The following is a 24537-nucleotide window of genomic DNA, read 5'->3' as shown; positions in this document are numbered from 1 at the left end:
GTCTCCCATTGATCTCTCCTCTCCCTGCTCTTTCTGAATCCTCTCCCTGCTACCCCTCAGGGGAATACCAGTCCCCAAACCACATAGCTGCTTGCATATTAATAATGGAACTCTTCAACATTCCTTTGGTGATGGCTGAATCCCTGATGTTGGTATGACTTTTGAAGGATTTGATTGAAATCCAGTTGCTAGTTCAGTTTTGGGGGAGAGGGAGGTGGACTAGAACTCTGCTGTGACCTGGGAGAACTAAGTGTGTGTCCACAGACACGCATCTCACATGTGTGCATTTCCTCACTGTTGTGCAGAGGCTCACAGGAGGAGCAAAGAGTGGAAAGGAAGCATCTCTTTCTTGTTTTCCAACATTACTTCAAAGGTGCCCAACCCCCGTAGTAGCAGGCAGTTCCCAAGTGGAGGGTGGGGGCAGAGGCCTCCACCAAGGCCATCAATAACCAGGTGTGAGCTACAGGTCTCCGTGTAATGTGAAGCTCTCCCGTATTTCATTTCTGCACCCAGGGGGCAGCTCTGCAGGATTGCTTACGGAGAGCTCTGTGTCTGGCACCTCTCTCCACAAGGCCCAGGCGCCCAGGGTCCCACGGACCTGCCCAGGAATGCATCACATTATTCTCTGGTGCTGTAATTTGGCTGCAGGAGCTAGGCTGACGGCCTCCCAGGGATGAGAAACATACTCTCCCTGGCGTCCTCCCTTGGGTTTCTACCCTGTGACCACTGAGGGCGTTTAAAAACCTCAGAAAGGCTAAGGGAAAAAAAAAAAAAATCCTGATTATCTCTCTTATATTAAGCCGTGTAGAAACCAATGTCCTGAGTCCGAGAATTTGGCAAAAGACTTATTGGCTGGTGTTCTTGCTAAGGGAGGTGAGAAAAAGAAGAAGAAATTACTCTCTGCAATAGGGAAGAAGAGAAACTAGGCCGTAAATGGTCATGAGTCAGACCTACAAGACTTTTTGCAAACAGACATTCAGGGCCAGGCAGTGTTTAATTTTTTAAAAATAATCCGAAGTCCCTGGTTTCATTTTTCCAGCATCATTCTAAGAAAGCATATGGGTTAGCGCTATTATTTGAGGCTAGCAATCACAGAACTTGGCTCTTAGTGCAGGACTAGGTTTAGGCTGGCATTCTGACTTGCACACGAGGGAAACTGGCCACAGGCCATGCGGCCAAGGTACCGCAGCCACGTGCCTTCTCTAAGAGAGTCTAAGACCTTTAAAGGATAGAGGTCATGTGTTTGAAGTTAACTTTGTATCCAGATGGCATCTTCTGCAATGCATTCTACTAAATATTGTAAGTTAGAAGAAATGAGGACCGACACGGAGTGTCAGAGAGGAGAGGGTCAGAGAGACAGACCTCTACTGACCAGAGGGGTTGGGGGGGGTGGTTAGAGGCAGTGAGTGGGTGGCAGCAGACCTAATTGGAGCCCTGACTACACCAAAGGCAGTTCTCCTTTTGCTGTTCATTCCAGATAAATTAGTTTGTTTATTGCAGAATAGATGCTAGTTGTCCAAAGCCAATCAGAATGCAGAGGCAAGCTAAGAAATAAGAGGAAAAATTGTTTAGCCATCATTCCTTCTTGGAATAGCCTCTCTAGTGGGGCTCACATGGACCTCTTTTCCCTCGCTATCCACCCCACTGTTCATACATGTCACTCTCTGGCCAGCTTGCTCTTCTCTTAACCATTTATAGGAAACTGTAAAACTTGGATCTTTATGAATTTCAATTTGGAGTCCAGGGGGGAAGCACAGAGCACTATGAGATGCCTGAAGAGTCTCCGTTCCTTCCACGGTAAGAACAGAAAAGGAATAGGTAACAGAGCACAGGCAGAGTGAACTTAGGTTGAAGTCCCAGGAAGAACTAGGACATTTATGCAGTCACGCGGGCATTCTTGTGAGAGCATGAGTGGACTGGGACCTGAGGCTCTACCCCAAAACAGTACCCTTGTGTAAATTCCTGCAGCTCTATTCTTTATCCAGACTGACTACGACCCCCTTACCTTCCCACTACTCCAAGGCTTTCCTCCTCCTAATCCCAGCTCAAGATGTCAGAAGCTCTTCTCTTCCCCTCCCGTTCCCCCTCCCTAATCCCACCATTGGCTCATCAGTTATCCAGTTGACTCCAGTCTGCAAGGAAGACATTCCCCTGGCCTGACTCACTCAGTCCCATTTCTCCACAGGAATCCCCTCACCGCAGACCACAAGGGCCCTGACTAGCTCATGTTTTGTGTTAATGGATGTGAAACCGGAGCAAACCCCTCACCAAAAGAAAAACCACCCTAAACTCTCCCACACAGGTCTCAGCAGGTTACACAAATATTAGTCCTATCATCCAAATAAATCTGCCCCCATGGCCCAGAGCTCTTGCTCCCCCATCCTTCTGCTGCCTGTGCAGAGTGAAGCTGCTCCACAGACACGTGAGGACCCCAAGGGATGTTGGAGAGGAACTTGGAAAGGTGGGGGGGGCGCCTATATTCAGAATTCCTTGTGTAGGCCCCTTAATCTTCAGCCTGCTGCCAATACTTTACAGTTCTAAATGGAGGGTTCCAAGAGACGTCATGATGGGCTAGACCAGTTAGGGACTTTAGTGAGAGTGTCCGATGGCTGAAATTGGGGGTATACTTTAAACTCAATATCTGAGATAGGTTTGTAACCTCACTCTACAGATGAGATGATAAAGCCTTGGAGAATTTGAATATCTTGTTCAAAATATCAAAAACAGTAAATGGCACAGCTGTGATTTCAACCCAGGTCTGTCATAACTACAAATTTCTATGCCATTCTCATCTTTTAGAGTGTCACCAGGCAAGAGATAGCCATTGTCCAAGTCACATAAAAAATAGGACATCACGGTTTTTGGGACTCCATGTCCTAGCTTCTTACTACCATTTCTGGAGACTCCACTACTGCAAGCTTAGTTAAGCAGCGGATAGTAGCATAGAAGGAACTCCCCGATTTGAGCCAAAGATGGAGTGAAAAATAATAATCACTAGGACTTGGAGAGTCACTAAAAAAATTTTGTTGAGTAAATTGAGAAAGGCTGCTTTCTAAGCTGTTTACCATTTGGCCCCAAGCCCTAGCTCTCCTGCCCTCTGTGGCCACTGGCTTCCATTCCCAGCTTCAAAGACCAGGATCTTCTCCTAAAAATTGCCCAAGCCAGAGATTCCTGCCTACTATACACTCATGTCTCATGTGGGGCCCTTGAGATCAGGCCTACTACCCTCTCCCACCCTCCATGAGTCCCATACTTTTACTGAGTGTTTCCCAAATCTGGCTGGCCTCCAGAATAATGCATAGGAACTTTAAAAAAAAAAAAATCAAATCCCAAGGCCTAGGCAGGCTTACTAAATTACTCTTTCTCAGGAGTGTTCCAGGGTGTTCTAGTGATCTGTTAGGCATAAGAACCTCCACATGCCACTCGGTTTGAACAGGCAGCAAGTGAGCAACAGGCGAGTGAGCAACATGCTGTCTGACATAGGTTGAAAAGAGGAGGGAGATTGGAAGAGAATGTATGTTTGTATAATTATATAATTCTTTCCCCTACAAAGTACAGCAGTTTATGAACCTTATGAGCATGTGAATGGAACCTTTCCACTATGGCTAACTCTTATCTAGCTATCCCAGGCTCTTGATAATGGAAGACGGTTGTAGCCTAAGAGTTTCTTTTGGGGTACTAGGCAGTCTGCTCAAACTGACCCAGGGAACAGATGTGGTTTCATCTCTGTCCCATCTCCCCTCAGTCAGGTAGGAACACAAAGAAGCTCTCTCCAGGTACCCTTCCTCTTGCACACACCAGAAGTGTCAGGGAGCTGGTGCAAAGGAAAGGAAAGATGAGCCTTGACTGTGGGCTTTAGTGCAACTTCTATCACTCTGAAGACCCTACCTCTACTCCTCTCCCATCTCACCTCCAGGGGGGCAGTCAGGGAACCATTCAGTTTCCTACATCCCCTGTCAACTCCTTCCCAGGGCTAAGGAACCAGTCAGGACACCAGAGTCCTTCTGGATTACTCTCCAAGTCCTTAAATAGAAACTGTAGCAGCCCAGAGTTGACGGTAGAGGAAGGTGTGCATGCAAAGATCTTGTGCTTCTGAGTCAGGAGGTTTGAAGTAGAGGGACGAGTGAGGTATTTATATGTTCAGGTCTGGTCCAGCCACTCTGCCTTCTTGGGGGCCTTGCACGTGTGGACGTCCACAGTGTTTCTGCACTCCTTACACCGCACTGCACAGCACCAGTGGAACTTGCACTCACACTGGGTGACGCGGGTGACTCGAGTTGTGTCATACCCTCGGCCACAGCACATGATTTCGCAACCATCCGTCCCTTTAGATGTCTTGCTGCAGACACGGCCCGCGGTGCCTAGGGAACCTGGGTTGGGGAAGAGAGAGTGAGAACCAAGTTACCTCTTCCTTCAGCTGCCCTGGATTCCCTTACCCACATCCTCAAGAGAAAACCATAAAGAATCTCTTTTCCTGAAAATATGCCCAATTAGCCAAAATGACCATCTCCTTGCTTCCCTCTGCACCAGCCTGGCTTCTTCCCACCATCAAGGATCCCCAAAGACCATTGACTTCATCTGCAACACCCCCCAGCCAATACACAGCTCTGCATCTCTTTCAAGACCTGGCCTTAAAATGCTCCCAACTGTTAAAGCTGTGTAAGGGCTCTCTGTGTTTGAAGTTGTCCATACTAAAAGTTAAAAAAACAAAACAACTAAGCCTATAATTTATCTTTTCTAAGAAGTCTTGCCACAGCTCGAATCCAGCTACCCTTTGTTAGTATTTTGGTCCTTAGTTGATATTTTATGAAGTTGTACCATACAGGGAAGTAGTACAGTATGGCCACTAAAAGCACAGGCCTTATTATCAGCTTGTCCAAGTTTAAATTCCAACTCCGCCACATCCTAGCTGTGTGATTTCGCAAAGTAGTTCATCTCTCTGGACTTCAGCCTTCTCCTATGAAAATAGGCATAATAATAGCATCTAACTCAGTGGACTGTTATACTATGTCTATAATCTCCATTCAGCTGAGGATGCAAACTGATTCACGTGACTGCCCAGAAGCATATCCCTATGGAATTCCTACAGAATATCCCTTACCCCTTATAGTAGGAACCCTTGAAGGGTAGGGATGATATTATCCCTCTGCACAGAAAATGCTTAGGGCTTCATTCTGACCAATTTTAGCAAAAGAGATCCTGCCAACAGATCATAAAAATCATAGAGTTTTGGGTGGGATGGACCCTAGAAAGTATCTAGCCTAGTGTTTCCCCAGAAATGGGACAGGAACTGACCTGGGGGCTGAGATTGACTGGATTGATTGATTGATTGATTGATTGACAGATTGATTCTGTCACAGCAGGCTGCGCATTCTACTGTGATACACAAAGAAAATGCTAGAACTTAGAACTTCTATATTTGCTTTTATCTCATAAACTTAAAATCTCTACTTTGTATGTTTTATAACGTACATATTCATACAGTAGGACATATCTATCTGTTATAAGTAAATATCCACATTGTGGAAGCGCATGCTCCAAGAAATTTTTTTTTAATATTTTATTTATTTATTTGACAGAGAGAGAGAGATCACAAGTAGGCAGAGGCAGGCAGAGAGAGGGGGGGGAAGCAGGCTCCCCGCCGAGCAGAGAGCCTGATGCGGGGCTTGATCCCAGGACCCTGAGATCATGACCCGAGCCGAAGGCAGCAGCTTAACCCACTGAGCCACCCAGGCGCCCCAGGAAATTTTTAACGATAGGAGTATACAACCCAAAATGTTAGGAGGTCACTCCTCTGATGTGTGAGCTAACTAGTTGTACTCTCTGTTATTCTCTGGACTCTAAGGGCTGGGTCTTAAGTCCTTCTCTTGTGCACCCGGAGCCTCTTCTTCATTCTGGAGCTGAGCTGTCCATTGTAATAGCCACTAGCCACATGTGGTCATCTAGATTTAAATTAACTAAAAAATTAAATACAATTTAAAACTTAGTTTCCCAGTCACACTAGCTATATTTCTGATAGTCAATAATCCCATGTGGCTAAGTGGCTACCATGCTGGAAAGCACAGATGTAGAACATTTCTATCATCACAGAAAGTTCAACCGGACAGGACTGCTTTGAAGGGAATTTCTGGCTCGCTACTCCCGTTTGGGCTGACTTCGAACCCTTTGAATTCCAGGCCCCACTTTGGGTTTTATGAGACTTCATTTTATGCCTCCAAGGAAAACCAACATATAGATGATCCATCCTCCCTTCTAACTCCAAAGATCCTACCCCAAAGTTTCGTTGTAGGTACAGCAGCATAGGCTTACGCCTCAGGTGTCATGGAGTTTTGCAAGACATTCAGAGAGTAGTCCTTTGAATTCCATCACGTGGGAAGGAAGCATAACTAGTGGCAGGAAATCACTGGAACAACCGGAAGGGCTCTTTCCACCCTTTTTCTCCTAGCACCATCCAAAGGACACAGATTACTTTCTGTGTTACTTGGGCGGAGCCCCACCCTGTTTCTGTGCCCAGTTTTGCTCTGAGCCACTCGACTCTCCAGGAATGACCGTGATGGGTGAAAACAAACAGAATGGAAAACAGCTGAGGGCTCTGGCTCTATCTCTCCTAAGGCCTGAGTGCCAAGTCCATGGAGAAGAGCCTGGGAGACCATGACAGACCAGGGGAAGAACAGTTCTTCAGCACATAAGGTTATTCCTTGTCTAACCTGTCTCAGCCTAAAATCTGAGCCAAGATGGTAACTTCTACTCTTTGGGGTTAATAGCATATCAACTTCCACCATCCCCAAGAATTCCACCACAAATACCTGGAACAGATTGAAAACAATTTGCTGCTTTCTGCTAGTGGTTAGCCCTCCTGGGATTTCCTCTTTCCTTGCTTCCCCAACTCCATTTTGAATCTTCAATGGCAGCACACTGGATACAGGCTTTTTTAAAAAAGATTTTATCTATTTATTTGAGAGTGATCGAGCAAGAGAGAGCATGAGCTGGGCGGGAAGAGCAGAGGGAGAGGGAGAAGCAGGCTCTCCTCTGAGCAGGGAACCAGGTGCGGCACTCAACCCCAGGACCCTGGGATCATGACCTGAGCCAATGGCAGACACTTTACCTGACTGAGCCACCCAGGCACCTCATGGATACAGTCTTCCAAGGCCATTCATGGTCTGATCTGAACCCTTCTATCTACCTCTAGTCCCCCCATCCCAAACCTTCACTTAGATTAATCTGAGTTCTTGGTTCCTAGAAGAACATGTACTTTCCCCCCTACCGCTCTGCTTCTCTGTCTGCTCTGCTCTCTAGGCTGTCCAGGTAATGCCTACACTTCAAGAAAGAGCTTAAGTTCCACATTTTCAAAGAAGCTTTTCTGGATTTCTCCAGTCATCTGTCTTTTGCAGTTGCATGTGTCTCCCTTTACATCTCTTCTCTTTAGCTGGATTGAAAAGGGCCAGCGACTTAGGGCTCCATCATATGTTTCTTCTGTTTAGCCCACCCATTGCTTGCTATGGAGAAATGAGTGACTCACTTAAATGTTCCCTGCACAGTACTTACTGTACCCCAGAGGCTGGGGATATAAAGGAGGGGCAGATGACCTCTCCCCTGCTTGGGAAGCCCTGGACTGGTGGACTCAGGCATTCACCACCAGCCTCATTGTAAGGTGTTCATGTAGGGCAGAGACCGACTCCTCCCACAGTACCGCTTCCCTAAATCCTGAGGCTGACCACGCCCTGACTAACGGGGGCTGCTTGCACCAGGAGCTGGGGCTCCATGTCCCTACCCACTTTCTTTACTCACCGGCAGCCTTGTCCAAGACACAGTAGTCTGGGGAGTTGTCGAAGTAGACAAGGTCAGTCCGGGTGGCACGGCGATAGCCTTGGCGGGCTGCTGTGAAGTTGGCACCATCCTGGGTTGCTGTCACCTGCACCGCGCCGTCATAGCGCCGCCGTAGGTAATCACCTGTGCGGCGGAAGTCTGAGAGTGCACGCCAGCAGGTTCGCAGAGTACAGGAGCCGCTTACGCCGTGGCACTTACACTCGAGCTTCAGAAACCGCCGCACAGCCTGGGGGTTGGGGAAGCAGGTAAGGGAGACGCAGCCAGTCAGGGCACTTTTCAGCCCTCCCCAGGGCTAAAAGCAGCAGTGCTCTGACATCTGCTAGACCTGGCCTAGGCTGGACAGAAGGGGCATTGGCTGTTCTCTCCCCCATCAGATCCCACCCATTCTTCCTGACCAAATTCAAGAACTTCTTCTTCCATGACTCCTTCCTGGAACTTCTTCCCCTCTTTTCTCCACCCTTCCCTTCTTTCCACCTATGTGAAGACACATTATGCACTTGGTTGAATCTAGGCGTTCCCAGGCTCCCTTGCATTTATTGCTCCAATGCCATGGGAGTTGGGGTCTTTGGAAGTGATCCAGAAGCCTTTAGTGCTGCCACCTTCGCATTTAGTCCATGATGATCACACATCCTGGTCACCCCCAGCAGACACGAATGTATATGCATAGACATGAGTACTGACCGTGCGACCACAGCGGTTGTTATGTAAGTTCATGAGGGCCCGGGCATCCTTGAGCCTCTTTTCCTTGGCATCCACAAAGGCCTTGGCAAAGCGAACACCATAGTGGATGTTGTCACTGCAGCCACCCCAGTCAAAATCCCCACGTTGGTCATGGTGTCGGCCACGAGTGTAGGGGTCACAGCTGCACACACTCAGTTCACCCTGGCTACAGGCGCGGGTAATAGCATGGACCACCCCTGCTGACGAGATGGCGTAAACAAATGCTGCCTCCCGGCTGCCTGCACAGAGAAGGGCAGGAGTAGGTTTCAGCAGAGGCCCACGTCTGCCCCTTGTTCAGCCCACACAACCCGCAACTCTGCAACCTCCTATCTTCTTGTCTTTCTTAGAGCAACTCCTGTACCCCCTTTATTCAAGGCACCCTTCCCTTCCAAGAGCATTCCCCAGAGTATCTGACCTTTTTGCCTCGGCCCTCACTACTCTCCATCCACTTCTTTATGCATCTGACCTCTTGGGCTGACCTCTACTCTTGCCTTCTTCCAAACTCCCTGGGTCCATCCATTGAAAAGTTTCACAGTGAGTCATCCCCTCCCACAGAGTACCAATCCTGGCTCAGCTAAGCCAGCCTCAGTCTGCATTCCAGGCCTTTTCAGGCCTACTCTGCTGGACAGTTCCCCTACAATAGAGACCCCAGCCCAGGGGTCAGCCTGTTTGGGGAGACCTGCTACTTTCCTTCCCACCCTGCTCTTGGGAATTGATGACTCATCACCCCTGTCCCCTGGACACAGCCAGATTCCCATCTCATTCCCTTCCTCCTAGTTCATTGTCTAGCTCGACTTAGCTTTTTTGCTGAGCTAGGGCCAAGCCGCCAACTCTCCAAATATTTACATATCACCTTTCTGTTTATCCCTTGCCGCCATTACTGGAGTGTTGGGAGCATTGGGGTTAGGGTAGTGATGGTGGCAGTAAGAACAGAGCAGCCATTCCTAACCCTCAGCCTTACAGTGCTGGGAACACCCGGGCGGGGCTGGGGTTTGGGGGGAGGGAAGGGAAAGGGAAGAAGAGAGAAGGAGTTACCAGGGAACGCTGTACCTTTGTGCCATCATTCCAGAATACTGGAATTTAGAGGGGTCCCTGCCGACATCTCTCGGGTACTGAGGGTCTTTTCCCAAGGGGATCCTGGACTCTGCCCTCAGCTGTCTCTCTGATTATGAGGTAGTGTGTAGGAGAAGGGAGGGAGATCATGCCTGTCCTACCCACTCACCACACCAGGCACAGAAAGGTAAGTGGTGTGGCGGGGGGCGGGGCAGAAAGGGTGCAAGAGGCCCTTACTTCTGAGCATGACACGGCCAAAGACAGTGTGGTCCCGGTCCAGCGTGGTGCAGTTCCAGCGGTGGTGGCGGAATTGGTGCTGGCACTCTCGGATCCATTCTCGGGCACCCTCGCCCACCGAGCGCATGATGTCTGGGTAACGCTGGCACAGCTGCCGCTGCCGGCTCACCAGACCAGGAATATTGTCACAGATCACTCGGGCCCCCAGGGCCCCGATGTACCTGCAAGGTGGAGATGGCCTTGTCAGAGCATCCTGGTCCTTTTCCTGCCTCAGGAGGGGGGATAAGGAGGGGAGACGTTTGGCCTTCAGAACTTGAAGAGGTTCCTTCCCCTCCTCCAACCATGTCCGTCCCCTGAGGCCAGCGGGTGCAGCTTTCCCCACGAGCTCTGGAGAAATGGTTACGCAGTCACGGACACTCACTGAGTGCTCTCTCACTGTCACCCACTCCCCAGCCAAAGACCAAAGTGACACATACTCGCAGAACACAGGCCAGGCATGTGTCACATACATAGAAGCCATGAGCATGTCACACAAACCCATTGCCTGTTTATTTAATAAACATTAAGAGCCTCAGAGAAAAATAAACTAACAAAACAAGAGTCTAAGACAACACTCTTACACCCACATATGAGAGGCACGTCCTTCATGGCTGGTCCACAAAGACAGGGTTTAGGGGAGGAAGGATGGAGACAGGGCGGGGCCAGTGGGAAGAGACATCGTGGGCAATGGTGAGGAATGCCTCCAGCTCTAGTCAGATCCATGTAGCTACAATTCCTCATCCCCCATCCTAAGGTCTGGGAAGGAAGACCCCACCCACAGATCTCCTCCCTATACCCTTTATTTCCAGGTCCCACAGCCTTTCTTAACTAATGAGTCTTCGAACATCATCCTCCCCAACCTATAAGGCATGATGTCCTGGATGAACCTGCAGGGGCAGAGGGCTGTTAGAAGTGGGAAGCCAAAGCAAAGATAAAGCAACGGGGGTGACCCTCCCCATATTCCAGTCCCCAGTGCAACTAATTCAAGCAATTGTATGAAGGTCAATTGGAGTGGGTTACTAGAAGTTAGGTGGGTTGTTAGTCATTCTCAGATTTCTCAAGGCATTATTTTCTCTTCACTCAAACACTCTTAGCCCTGGACTCCACCACAAGCCTCGGGAAGAATGTTTCAGAGAAGACAGGACTGCATCGTGACCTTTTTTCCCCACAAGGCCACCAAATGAGACCTGACCCATTCATCCACTTCTCACTCCCTCGCTGTCTCTCCCAACACCTAGCACCTTCCTTGGCTTGCTGCGGATTCTCTTCTCTCCTATCCTAACACATCAAAAGGATACCTTTATCCCCTTCTCTGAACAGGTGGGGGTCAAGGAGGGCAGTTGCTGCTACAGGCTGAAAAGATTTGTTTTGGTCTGTGAATGAGCCTGTGGTTTGGGAAAGATCCCAAAAATGGGCCTAGAAGTGGGTGAGGAGAACAGAAGACAGCCAGTGGGGAGAGGGGAAAAGCTGGACTGCCCTGGGCTCTATGCCCACCCCCCACCCACATTCACGCACCCGGCCCTCACCCACAAACTAGGTCACCACTGGTGACACCAACTCAAACAAACACAAGGAGGGCTGATGCTTGCCTCTTCTGGAGCTCAGCAGGGCTGATGGGGCCCATCTGTCCCCTAGGAGGGGGGAGAGGGCTGGCCCACCACTGACAAATCCCATGCAATCAGCGTCCCCAGCAGCACTGTCCATCAGGGCAATAGCTTCCAGGAACAAACAAAATAAACACCCCCAGCTGGGCCAGGCCGGAAAAGGCCGCCTGACGCACAGCCTGGAGTTACACCCACTGCCACGGTGCTTTGTTTGGAGAATCAAGACCGTTGGAATTGGAGCTCGTCCCTGTCTCACCACCGTTCTGCTTCCCCAGTTCAGCCCAAGTACTGCTCTAAGCAATGGGTGTTTGTTTTTTTTACTGGGGCTTGGAAAGAGGGGGGGTTGGATGGGAATGGGAGACCAGTAATCCAGCCCTCATGAGACAGTCTGGAGTGGGGCAGGCCAAACTCTGGCAAAAAGTCCTTCTTGTGGTCTGACTTAAATCCATTCTGCTGCAGCCCACGTCGGTCCTTCTTGTTACATCTTCACTGAGCGTGGGAACATCTGTTGAGTATCTCAGACGGGAAGATAATTACGTTTCTCTACTACCACCCCTACCCTACTAATGTCGCTGCAGTAAGTACCTCACTAAGATTCTGCAGAGCAGGGCTCTCGCCTGCTGGCCTGGGGTCAGGCCCTTGGAGTTGGGGTGGGGGCCTCCAATGAAACTGAGACTGAGCCCCCTATCAATTCAGCACATGCCTACAAAATGCCTACCACATGCCAAGCACAGAGCCCAGCTGTTAGGGCACAGAGACGGTTAAGGCATCCCCCAGCTCACTGGCTGGTAAGAGGGGGTGAAATGCCTCTGACCCCCAGCTCCGTTTTCCCTTTCAGAAGTTTTCACTTCCTTCTCAGCTTCCTGCCCCAGAATGCTCTCTTTACCTGCTTTTGACCAATTCACACCCCTCCCTTTGACAGAGTGACTCATACCCTCCTTTCACCCCCTTGTTCCTCAAAGTGTGGCCGCGATGCAGAGCAGCAGTATCAGCATCATCTGGGGATCTGTTAGAAATGCAGAGCCTTGGGGCGCCTGGATGGCTCAGTGGGTTAAAGCCTCTGCCTTCAGCTCAGGTCATGATCCCAGGGTCTGGGGATCGAGTCTGGGGATCGAGTCTGGGGATCGAGTCTGAGTCTGGGGATCGAGCCCCGCATCAGGCTTTCTGCTGAGCAGGGAGGCTGCTTCCTCCTCTCTCTCTGCTTGCCTCTCTGCCTACCTTTGATCTCTGTCAAATAAATAAAATCTTAAAAAAGAAAAGAAATGCAGAGCCTTGGGCCCCACCCCAGGCCTACTGAATCAGAATCGGCGTTTTTACCAACATCCCCAGGTGATCCCCGAAAGCAGGGATTTTCGTCTGTTTTGTTCACTTGGGTATCCCCAGGACCTAGAACAGTGTCTGGCACATAGTACATACTTAATAACTGTTTGCTGAATCAACACCTAACCCCTCTGATTTGCCGCCAACTCTCTTTTCTCCCCAGCCGGCCATAAACTTCATTTCAATTACAGCCTCACTCCTGTTGACATTGCCAGCCTATTTGCAGATGTTTTATATTTGTGTCTTTTTAATGAGGCCAGGGATCCTCTTTTCATTTCCCCTTGTACGGTCCCCAGTGTACACAATTCAGCCCAGCCCACACAGGGCTTTGAATGCAGGGATAAAACTATTACCCTCCCTCAGTGTCTCCATACCACAACATTTATATGGTGCTTTGCAGTTCATGAAATGTTTTCCTTAACAAAACCCCTCAAGACAGAGAGAGCTCTATTTTACAGAGGAAGAAACTGAGGTTCAGGGAGTGTAAGTGATAACAGCCAGCTCTGTCCATCAGAGCTGGCCAGAGGAGAACCAGGCTGAACCAAAGATATGGGACTCCAAAGTCCAAGCTCATTTTCATCCCAAGAGCAAGAAAGACATACAATGCTTAACCACAAATAGAGCGATAGCTCTAAAACTGGTGTGCACTGGGGCAAGTCTTACCACTCCCCTCCTAGCCCTGCCTGTCTTCATGTGTGAAATGGGGATAATAATGGTATCTACCTCCCTGGGTTACTCGGGGATTGAAAAAGATGATTGCTTGTAAGGTACTTAGCTATAGTGTCCAGAGCTTAGTAAAGGCTCATGAAACGGCTGCTGTTGTTGGTAACAATAATGCTAATATTATACCACTCTGTTCCCCTCCCTTTGTGAATCCATGAACCCTGCCCTGCTCTTGGGATTCCCTACATCCAGCTCCCTGCAGAATGCAAACTGGAACAGGAAAGCACATGCGAGGAACCCCCTATTTCTTGTTCTGTTTATCACAAAATAAGAAGGGACCATCTGTCTCCTCCTCCAGCGAGAGGTGGGGAGAGGGAAGGCGTGACCAGGGAGTATGGGAAAGGCTGTGGGGAAGATCAGACTGTTAGCTGGCGATAGTGATGACCTGCTCCGGATTGGAACATGGACACACACAGAGTCAACAGGCATCTCTTCCAGGGTTTGGACAGAATATCAATCTTGCTGGTTTTTTTTTTTTTCCTAAAGGAAAGAGAGATAATCACCTTGGGGGCCTGACCTGCCTTTAGAAAGCAGCTTTCCACTTTATCTCAGAAGTGATGACCACTAAGGCAGGCATCTGGGGCTGACAGCTATGACAGGTGTGACGCAAGGAGACTGAAATGACCTCTGCACTCACTCCCCATCCTGGCTCCGTTGCTGCCTTCCTCCATTTCACTGGGACTGCTGAATTCCTCTGTATCACTGGCTTGCCCCCTCCCACCCAGCTCTTCTACCCAGAGTTTTTCCAAAATATTTAATGTGAACCACGTGGGGTGAGAGTAGTAGGAGGGAGAAACGAAGGGAGAGGGAGTAGCCAAGTAGCATTTGGGGATGAGGAAGCACCCCATTTGGGTCTTTAGGAAGCTCTACCAGGATGCTGAAATCAGCAGAGTGACACTTCCTCACTTAAACACCAAGTGGTCCCCAAACTACCTCCCAAACTGGTAAGGAGCAATCAAGAGTCCCTAAGAGCAAACTGCCATGTGGGGTGGGTAAAGATGGGCAGTGGTCACTTCATCCTCTCACCATCGGGCCACTGAACACACAAACCCCCAGTCAAACAGCCCCTGACGTAAAGGGTGGCTTTGATCTCACTCTGAACTTTGAAAGTCTTTTCTCCTCTTCGTCCCCTCTTCTCTTTCCCTTCCTAAAAGAATGTTTCAAGCCAGATGTAAGATACGGGCCTCCCTTCTCCCCCATCCAGAACCCCTTGCCTTCCCCAACACTGCAGAGATTAAAAAGATCCAAAAGAGAGATTTTTCTGAAACAGGAAAATGGGGGTGGGGGGTGGGGATGGAGAGCAACGCATCTTGAAATGATAGGAATCTGCAGCCCAAGCTTGCTGGCCCCTCAGCCAGCCACCCCTCACCCTTCTAGCCAAGATTCCAAGCCTACAGGAGAAAAGCCACAGGGTGCAAGGAGGGGGGAGAGACCCCTCTTTGTGGTGGGGAGGGGGGGGGGCGCAGAGTAAGGAAAGGAAGGGGGCATGGGTAGGGAGGGGCAAGAGCCCAGTCTGAGGCCAGTTTGATGGCGGGGTGGTCAGTGAAGGGGAAAGATGAGAAGACTGTCTTTTCTCAGTCCAACTCCCCCTCTCCCCCTTCCCCACAGAAGGTAGGGGAGCGGGGAGAGCAGCTCTTTATCCTGAGAGAAAAAGATGAATGCCATGGGGTGGGGGGCAGAAGGATTGGGAAAAGAACAGACATCCAGTGGGTGTTTAATGCCTTTTGCCTCATCTGCCCTCTTGTGAAGTGTCTGGAGTCTCAGGCCTGCAAGAAATCTCTTAATACTTTGGGACTCCAGAAGCCTCTAGTTCTTGGAGGGGAGAGAGATGGAAGAGATGGGGTGGTCATCTGGGGAAGAAAAAGGAAGAAGAGAGAGTTATCAAGGTTCGAAGTAACATCCTCAAAGCTGAGGCTGAAGAGGGGCGCCTGGGTGGCTCAGTGGGTTAAGCCGCTGCCTTCGGCTCAGGTCATGATCTCAGGGTCCTGGGATCGAGCCCCGCATCGGGCTCTCTGCTCGGCAAGGAGCCTGCTTCCTCCTCTCTCTCTGCCTGCCTCTCTGCCTGCTTGTGATCTCTGTCTGTCAAATAAATAAATTAAAAAAAAAAAAAAGTTTATAAAAAGCTGAGGCTGAAGACAAACGCCAAAATTATGCAAACCCAAGTGTTTTGTTTGTCTTAATTGTGGGAGTTAATGGAGTATTTTTGCCTTGATTCCATTTCTAAACCTTGCGCTGCGTGCCGAAGCCTCACTAAAATCTTACTGCGTTACCGTTACCGGGTGGGGTAGACTAGCGAGAGGCTTGTCCGCCCTTGCCAGCTGCCCTTTTCTCCACTTCTCAGGGGAGCGACCTAGGCGATCAGAGGGTCCTTTGGACGGCCACCAAAGCCCCTAGATGGGCAACTGGTTCCTTAAATCCACCCTGAGGGAAACTTGGAAAGTAGCTTTTCCCTCTAAGAAGACTGAGCTGAAATGGAGCGGACACTGCCCAGGAGAGTCTGGGAAGCCTCGAACACTGGGCGTCCTTGCTCCAAATGCCCAGGGCCCACCTCCCTGGGCGAGCGTCACACCTATCCACCCACCTCCTCACACGCGCTCCGCGACTTAAGTGACAGTCCTGCTCGGATCGTCTCTAATTCCGTCGAAGCGAGAGCCTGGTCTCCAGAGCAGCGGGTGCCAGGAGTTGCGTAGTCCCTCTGGGCGCCTCTGGCCTCTGACCCAGCCCCTCACCCACCCCACCCCAAGAGCCACGCTCACCACCAGGATGTGTCTACGCGGGCCGGGAGCGTCAGCAGCAGCAGCAGCAGCAGGCAGGCAAGACCGAGGCGGGCAGAAGCCCGAGAGCCGTCGGGGGCCGCGGGTCCTGGCGCGAGCGCGGGGACAGGGGCGCTGGTGCGCCGAGGGGGGAGCTGCGCGGCTTCCTCCGCACTACCCGGCTTCAGCATAGCTCCCCGATGACTCCCGCCGCGCGGCCCGGAGGGGCGTGGACGGGGCACCGGCTCGGGGTACTCAGGCTGCTCCTACCTCATCCCCCTGGGGGGCCATAGGGCTCGCCGCTGGCCCGGGACCCAGGGGCACCTGGAGACCAGGAGCCGGGGCGCCGCGTCCCGGAGAGGGGCGCAAGGAACGGGGTCCGGAAGCCGACGGGGGCGCGCCAAGCTCGAGGTCTGGGACGCGCTGCCGCGGCACAGGGCGCGGTGTCAGGGGGTCGGCGGCGCGAAGTGGGGCTGCGGGCAGAGTGTGCGGACAGCCCCTCGGCCGCGGGCTCTCATTGGACGGCGCGGGGCGGGGCCGAAGCTGGGGACACGCGCGGCCCTCTGGGCGGCTCCGCCCGCGCCAGCCCCGGGCTCCGCAGCGCCCTAGGTGTGGCGACCGCCTCCGCCCCTCCGCGCAGCACCGCGCCGCGCCCCCACCTGCTCCGGAGGGGCGCGGGGGCGCCCTTCGGAGCCCGCGGAGCCCAGTCCCGGCCGACGCCGCGCCACCGGGTCCTAGCGCCCTTCATTCGGAAACCCCGAGTTCCGTGGGTGATGGCCGGGAGCGCAGAATAAGGGGGCTGCAGACACTTTCCCCTGTCCTCTAACCTCCGGTGACACTGGAGCTGAGCTACGGAGGATGCACTCATTTCCTCGGGCCTCTCTCGGTTCTTGCGCTTCTGTGAAATGGGTAGAACCTCTGCCATTGTTGTGAGAGGATCTTAACTCCCTTTGAGCGCTGCCAAATGGGGCGCCTTAGGCAGCCGGCTTCAGGTAGGGGCTTCTCTCATCTAGGGCTTGCTGATCCTCCGACCCACTGCCCATGGCAATCCCTTCCCCCAAACAATGTTTAGACATGGCTCTCACCCGCCTCTCCGGCCCCGATGCCTCCCTCTGTCCTGTGGACGAATTGAAGACGGAAGAAGAGGGGGCACACCTGTGGACCAGGCGGGGACTCCCCGCCCTTTACCGTCCGGCCTCTGCAGGGCTTAGTCTCTCCCGGCTCCCCCGGCGCCTCGGTCCCCTCCCCCCCCAACACCCCCCCCCCCGCACCCCCTCGGGCGGGGCTGCAAGTATGGAAGAATCAGAAACAGCTGGGCGGCTTTCCCGAACCAGAGGCCGGGGTGGGGGTCCTGCTGAGATAGTGGAAGCCCCGGAGCCATTTCTCCTCTTCGCCTTACCATCCTTCCTCCTCCCCACCTCCCCCACACCCCCTCCGCCACCTATCCTCTGCACACCGCCCCGGGGCGTAGTAAAGCCCCGACTGCTGAAAGTGACACTGCTCTTCTCTCCCCGCACTCATCAGGCAGGCTGGTAGGACATTTGGGGTCAGAGTGGCCCTCACCAAGATGTAAAAAAAAAAAAAAAAAATTTTTTTTTTAAACCCTGGCCTTACAACTTGGAGAGTTTCCCTGCGAATGGCCCTGACCACTTCTCCAGCCTCAGTTTCTCCTGCCTAGTTCCTCATTCCCAGGTGTCTTTTGTGCCTCTCCCCGTGATTTATCTAAACTCTAAAGCCTTGGTGTAAACAATGCTCTGGAAACTGCCCACCCTCCTCCACACCAAACTCACTGCCAGTTCTTGGTTGGGGGCGGGGGGGGGGGGGTGTCCAAAGGGGGATGTTAGAGACGCCAGAGTGTGAGTGGACAGGGCACAGCTGGCTTCAGAGATGCTGCAGACATCCAGAGGCAGATATAGGGGAGAAGGGCTCAGAAGGACCTTTATCCCCTCTCCCACCTCTCACTCCTTTAACCTCACCTTCTGTGGCAGGAGGCAGTGTATTCATTAACTAAACATTTATTTACTCCTTACCACGTTCCAGACTGTGCTAGGCACAAAGGACGCATCAGTGAACAGAGCAAAACAAAGTAATTTTTGCCCTCATGGAGCTTACGTTCTATCGAGGGAAGATGGACAACACACAGTAGACATCGTAAGTAACATCTAGTATGTCAGAATGGGTAAGTACAGTGGGGAAAACAGAGTTGTGACTAGGATGATCAAGGTAGGCTCATGAGGGTGACCTTCAAGCAAAGACTTGAGGCCGGGAATAAGCCAGGCAGATTCTTGGTGAAGAGTATTCCCACCACAGGTAACAGCCAACCTAGAGACCCCACGGTGGGTGTGGGCTGATATGCAAAAACTAGCCAGGGGGCCAGCCAGCTGGAGTCAAGGACCAGGGTTGGAGAGGAGTTCAGCTAGGTAGCCAGGGTGGTCTACGTCCTGTAGCGTGGGGGATAGGGCTTGAACATAGGACTTGAACGTAGTGGGTGGACTGGAGTTGCATAAGAATGGGAGAGGATTGAATATAAAGCAGGGCCAGCATGCAGCCATACACCTCCCTCCTGCCAACCAGCTGACCCTTCCCTCCCCTCCCCTCTTTCCTCTCAGTCTGGGAGGCTCCATTTGGCCCTCCTGTTAGACTCTCTGCTGAGGATCCTTGAGAGGGGCAGGTGAGAGAGGAGTGGGCCCAGGCTCATTCCTGGCTGGGACCCTTTCCTTGAACCACTGATTCACCTCTCCCAGCCCAGCCCCACCCTGAGGCTGGGCAGCGGTCTACAAGGTCTGCAGGCTCTGGCAGCCTCTCCCAGACTCCCCTGTGTATTTAGGCCTGGGTGTGACTCTGGCCCTGTGTTTATTTCTACATATGGGCCCGAGGTTGTGGGGTGGGCTGGAGATGATCACATCGGCCCTAACTGTGCATGGACTCACCCACGTGGGCCCCAGACTCACTTCTGAGGCCCCTTCTTTGGCTTCAGCTGTCTTCACAGTCAAGTGGGACTGTGTCTTGGCACAACATAGATGCTCAGCTATTGAAGCGTGTTGCTGAGTGAAGGGGGCCCCCAGAAACAGCAGCAGCTCCAAGAGCAAGGACAGTGGGTGAGGGGACAAGACTTTCTCCCCCGGGTTACAGGCTACCTCTGCTCTAGAGTGGACAAGCCAAATGCGGCGCTGCTCCTGCCTCTTCTTCTTCCCCTCCCATCTGAGCCGCCAGTTCCCCAGGAGGAACCCCAGGCTGCAGGAGCCAGCTGAGTGCAAGAGCTGCACTCAACCACTTAACTAGAGAACAAATACAGAGCCAGAGAAGAGGTTTTCTGGGATCTGCCACTTTGGACTTCAGATCTCAAAACAAACTTCCAGTCTCAAGGTCCTAGACACCACTGGAGAGCTCAGCAGCTCACGCGAGGGCCCGCTGCCGGACTTCAAGCCAGAGGGCCAAGGCCAGAGACTCAGGCTAGGGCCTGACCTGCCCCTCCCTCCCTCCCACCCCCTAGCCCCACCCCACCCTAATTGGGGGAGGCGGGGAATCACTGATTTGGGAGTCAAGTTCTGATCTGGTAATCACTGATTTGGGAGTCAAGTTCTGGTCTGGAGGGCGCTGCATGGAGTCAGGTTGGCACTTACTGAGCACCTGCTGTATGCCTCGCACTGGCCAGAGCATCCTAAATGACACAGAAGGAGAGACAGGGTCTTACTCCCCAGATGTTTTCAGGCAAATACCATAAAGCCCCCTGAGGGGCAGCACACTGGACCCTGCTGTTCAGGGCTGTATATTGTAAATTTAGTGGGCAACGTCAGCAGAGATGGGAGGAAGAATTCCAGACACATAGCCCCACCCCCGCGCCCCTGCCCCCTCGAGGCCTCTGGATTCCGTGGGGCCTCCAGGTGGGCACCTTCCACCCAGCCCGCAGAGCCAAGTTCTCCCTTCTTCCTCAAGGTGGCACCATAGCCCCCTGCCTTCTCACAAGTGGCTGCCCATCCGAGACGGGTCTCCCCTCACCGGGGATGTCTAACCTCATACTCTGCTCCCTCATGGGGACTACTTTTGCTCTCTTCTCAGCTGTGTGGGGCTGAATGATTTCGAGTTTTTACTGGCCCTTAGATGGGAGTGGAGATGAGCTAAGGGGAGCTCAGGTGGTGTGGGTAAACAGCTCTTACTTTACCCAGGTTGACCCCCCCCAGGAGGCCACTCCCCCATTCCCTGGGCCCCTTTGGTGATGACCTTCTCTCTTTCCTGGTGGGTGGGAGGTGGTGTGGATGGTAATGAGCAGAGAGAAAGGCTGAGAAGGGGCTGGGGGGAGGTTTGGATGGGAGTCAAGGAATTCCTGAGCCTGCTGCTTGCACAAGGGGCCCTGAGACGCCTTTCCTGAGGTTTCTTTGCAGACGGAGGCAAGTCTTATTTGAAATGGGGCCAGGTTCACACAAGCCCCTCATGCCCCCACCCCATTTCTCCCCCCCTGGCCACCCCATGTAGGTGTCTAGGGAAGAGGAAAGAGCTTGGGAAGAACTCGGGGGCTTTTAAGGGGAGTAGAGCAGGGAATCTACACTTTGTACACAGCCTGACTGGCCCCTCCTTGGTATTTATGAGCTCCCAGGCAAGGCACGGAACGTGTCTCCAAGAGGCCAGGCCAAGAGGGCTTTGGAGGGAAGGAGGATCCAACCCAAATCAGGGAAGGGGGCTCAGTGGGGCAGAGGCAGAGACAGGGACCCTCTTCCTCCCAGCCAGTGGCCAAACAAACAGGAGAGTAGATTCTTCCCCCAAGGGGCTTGGGAGAAAGGAAAATAGCTAAGGGAGAAGGGAACGAAGAGGGGAGGCTTCGGGAGGCTTCGGGAGGCGGAACCATGGGGGCGGGGCAAGGGGGTCTGGAGCCTTTTAGCACTTGGGCTGTAATCAGACTGGAGCCAGGCGGTAGGCGGGCTCACAGCCATCCTGGGCGGGTGGCCCAGGTTCTGTGTGAGGCCAGTGGGTGTGCTGCTGGGATTCTGGGTGGTCACTGACCAGCCTAACCCCAAGGGAGAGAGGTTCCCACTTTGCCCCCAGCCACCCTCTCCCAATCTGCCTGTATCAAATAGTCTAAACATTGAACTCTCTTTCTCACCCCACCACCTGTTCTGGGCCCTAGAACGTTCTGGAAGTGAGATTTGCTTCCAGTGGTCACAAATCTGCAGAGCCCATTCGATCTGCCTCCCTCCCACTCTGCCTCCCTCAGTTCGCTCTGGCTCTTGCTCTCTCCATGTCCTCTCTCTGCCTCTCTAGGTCTGTCTCTGTCTGGCTCATATTACTATCATGCTGTGTCCATTCCTATCTTTTGTGTTCGTTTCTCTGTCTTCCTTTGTCTCTCTGTGTGTCTGTGTCTGCTGGCCTTTCGTCCTCTGTCTGAACCTCTCTTCATCTTTCCCTGTTTTTTTTTTTAAAGATTTTATTTATTTATTTGAGAGAGAATGAGTGAGAGAGAGCATGAGAGAGGAGAAGGTCAGAGGGAGAAGCAGACTCCCCAAGGAGCTGGGAGCCCGATGCTGGACTCGATCCTGGAAGTCCGGGATCATGACCTGAGCCGAAGGCAGTCGCCCAACCAACTGAGCCACCCAGGCGCCCCATCTTTCCCTGTCTTTATGAATCTATATTGACTGTCTCTCTCTCTCATCTTTCTTTCACTCTCCATGTGTTTTTTGACTCTCTCTGTGTACCGGACTGTGTTCCCTCTCTATTCTTGTTCCCCCAACCCCGTGTCTCTTTGTTTTTCTTTGTCTCTGCTCCTTTCTCCTGCTCTCTGTCCCACACTTGCCTCGGCAGGCCCTGAGACAGTGAGGAGTGTGTGCACTGGACTGAAAGAAATTAGAAAACTGGAGTTTCCCCCTCCACTTAGCCATGCACAATTTCCATCCTCTAGAGGTCACTTTTGCACTCCTGGCCTCAGTTTCCTCACTGGCAAAACAAGGAGGGCGGACACCTAGTTCCCTCTGTGGGGGCCAATTTCTGTCTTTATCTCTCTGGTTTCTTGTAGCACAGCCCACCCAATTCTCCAAGGCCTCTGCTTTCTCTTCCCTAAGATTTGCTTCTAGAGCCAGGACTCCACATCCTCCAGAACCCCAGTGGGAAGGAGGCTTTGATACTGTCAGCCAGCAGGCCCCAAAAGGAGGACTCCTCACTCCTTTACCTCCTTAAACATCAGTGTAGACAAGGTCCCTTTCTGGGGCCATGTCTGGCATACAAACCAGATTAGCTCATCTCTCTAATCCTCTTTGTGCTGGGGCCTCTGCCAGGCAGGGACACCCACAGCGCACTGAGTGTGTGTGTGTGTGTGTGTGTGCGCGCGCACACACACACAGATTCTCGGAGAAGGCAAGACCAAGGTTCTCCTCCCTCTGGTACCCCTTCCTGCCTGAAAGGCCCAAATCAGCAGCCCTCACTGTATAAGAAACCTCATCAGGCTTGAGCCAAATCAGGGTTTTCAGAATCCCAGTCTGCCCCCCACCCCGCCCCATCTCCGTTTCTACGGCATCTCTAGGGCTGGAGAAATCATTCCCAGAACTCACCCCTTCTCCATACATAACCAATGGCATATGTGCGAATATTATTCTGTAGTCTAGGAAAAGGGTGCTTCCATCCCTTCTTGAAAAGCCTGGAAAGCCTGGAGTGTGACTCAAGGCCCAGGGGACATGGGGTGCAGGGGTGGTGGTAGGGTGGGAGAGTAGGCTGTCCCAGCTTCACACTCCGAGTTGGAGGCCTCCAGCCCCTCTGAACTTTCATTTGGAGAGGTCTTTCTTGGATGATAAGATCAAAGCATTCCCTCAGCCAAAACATTACCTTATTTTCGAGGCAATTATAGAACTTATTGTTTCAATTAGCCGGGTCTCCAGCTGCAGCCGGTTATCTCTGTCTGCCGTACGCCCGCAGAAGGAAGGGTCGGCGGGCCCAGCTAGCCGGCGGGAGACGAAAGGGCGGGAGGAGGGCCGACCCCGGGAGCTGTCCGGCGGCTTTCAGCAGAGACGGGCGGGTGGAAGGCCCCGGGGCGCCCTTCCGAGAACTGCAGAAACCGGCGGCCTATCGCGCGCCCCGCCACTGCCGCGGGAGCGCTCCTGTCCCCGGCCGCCACACCGGCACGCCGGCTGTGGCCCGGGAGGGCGAGCCGGCTGAGCCTGCAGACAGTGAGATCGTCAAGGCCATGCGGGGGCCGGGCTCCGCGGAGGAAAGCGCGGAGCGAGCCAAGACTTCTGTCCCTTCCGCACTTGCTGGTGAGTAACTCACTCTGTGGGCCGCGCGCCCCCCAGTGGCCTCTCCTGGAAAGGCACGGCAGGGTGAGATGAGTCTGCGTGGGGACCAGGAGAAAACTCCAGGACCTAGCGCGTGGCAGGGAGAAGTGCGTGTCCCCTGTGTGCGGGTGTGCGGCTTCCTTTGCTCCTCCGCTGTCTGCAGCCCCTTCCTGCAGAACCACGCCCACACGTGGTGTTTGGGTTCAAGTAGGGGGTCCCTTAGAGCTCCAGTTCTCAAACTTTTTGGTTTCAGATCGCCTTTACACTGAAACTTATCAAGGATCCCAAAGTCCTTTTATTTATGAGCGTTATAGCCATCCATGTGAAAAATTACAAGGAGGGGCGCCTGGGTGGCTCAGTCGGTTAAGCGTCTGCCTTCAGCTAGGGTCATCATCCCAAGGTCCCACCACTCGCTTCCTGCTCCTGGGGCTCCCTGCTCAGCAGGGTGTCTGCTTGTTCCTCTCCCTCTGCCCCTCCCCTGCTTGTGTGGTCTCCCCTCCCCTCAAATAAATAAATAAAATATTAAGAAAATATTACGAGGAACACAGGAATCAGCCGAGGGTGATTCCAGTGGCCAAAGCTGGACAACGGGAGCCACAGAATAGTTTTGGATTATAACCCAAAGTATAAATAAATATGCATGTATCTGTACTGACATGAATAAATGAGTAAATAAATACAAAGAGTGGGGGGGCGAATCTCCCATGCTGAAGCCCAAATAATTTATGTAGCTACTTCTTAAGTGTGGGCTCCAGGTTGTGACTTCCTTACAAGAGTACAGAACAGAAAAGGGGAGAGTGGACAAGGCGGGGAGTTACTTAAGAGTGCAGTCAGCTTATCAAAGTCAGTCAGCTTATCAAAGTCAACATCAACAATCATAAGTCATGTTGATGATATGTACCCTGGATATGATGTGATGAACAGGACACTTTACCTCTGTGGTTTTCCTCCCCATAACCCCCCTGTCATCATGAGATTGACAGATACCCGTTGAATCATCCTTACAAC

General features: G+C 52.3%; 1 protein-coding gene across 1 annotated transcript; it reads right to left on the bottom strand.

Annotated features, from left to right (window-relative positions):
• Positions 1–3300: 3300 nt before the first annotated feature.
• On the bottom strand, positions 3301–16467 carry LOC111143458 (Wnt family member 2B). The gene is made up of 5 exons (XM_022497215.1): positions 16280–16467; positions 9838–10058; positions 8509–8786; positions 7789–8053; positions 3301–4370 (listed from the first exon to the last, which is right to left on the bottom strand). Exons 1-5 carry the CDS (start codon positions 16465–16467, stop codon positions 4141–4143), a joined length of 1182 nt encoding a protein of 393 aa, XP_022352923.1. The 3' UTR covers positions 3301–4140.
• Between the last annotated feature and the right edge of the window lie 8070 nt (positions 16468–24537).

Source organism: Enhydra lutris, unplaced genomic scaffold, assembly GCF_002288905.1.
Source record: "Enhydra lutris kenyoni isolate GAN:26980312 unplaced genomic scaffold, ASM228890v2 scaffoldscaffold9, whole genome shotgun sequence".
Taxonomy (NCBI): domain Eukaryota; kingdom Metazoa; phylum Chordata; class Mammalia; order Carnivora; family Mustelidae; genus Enhydra; species Enhydra lutris.
This window is presented reverse-complemented; position numbering and strand designations above follow the sequence as displayed.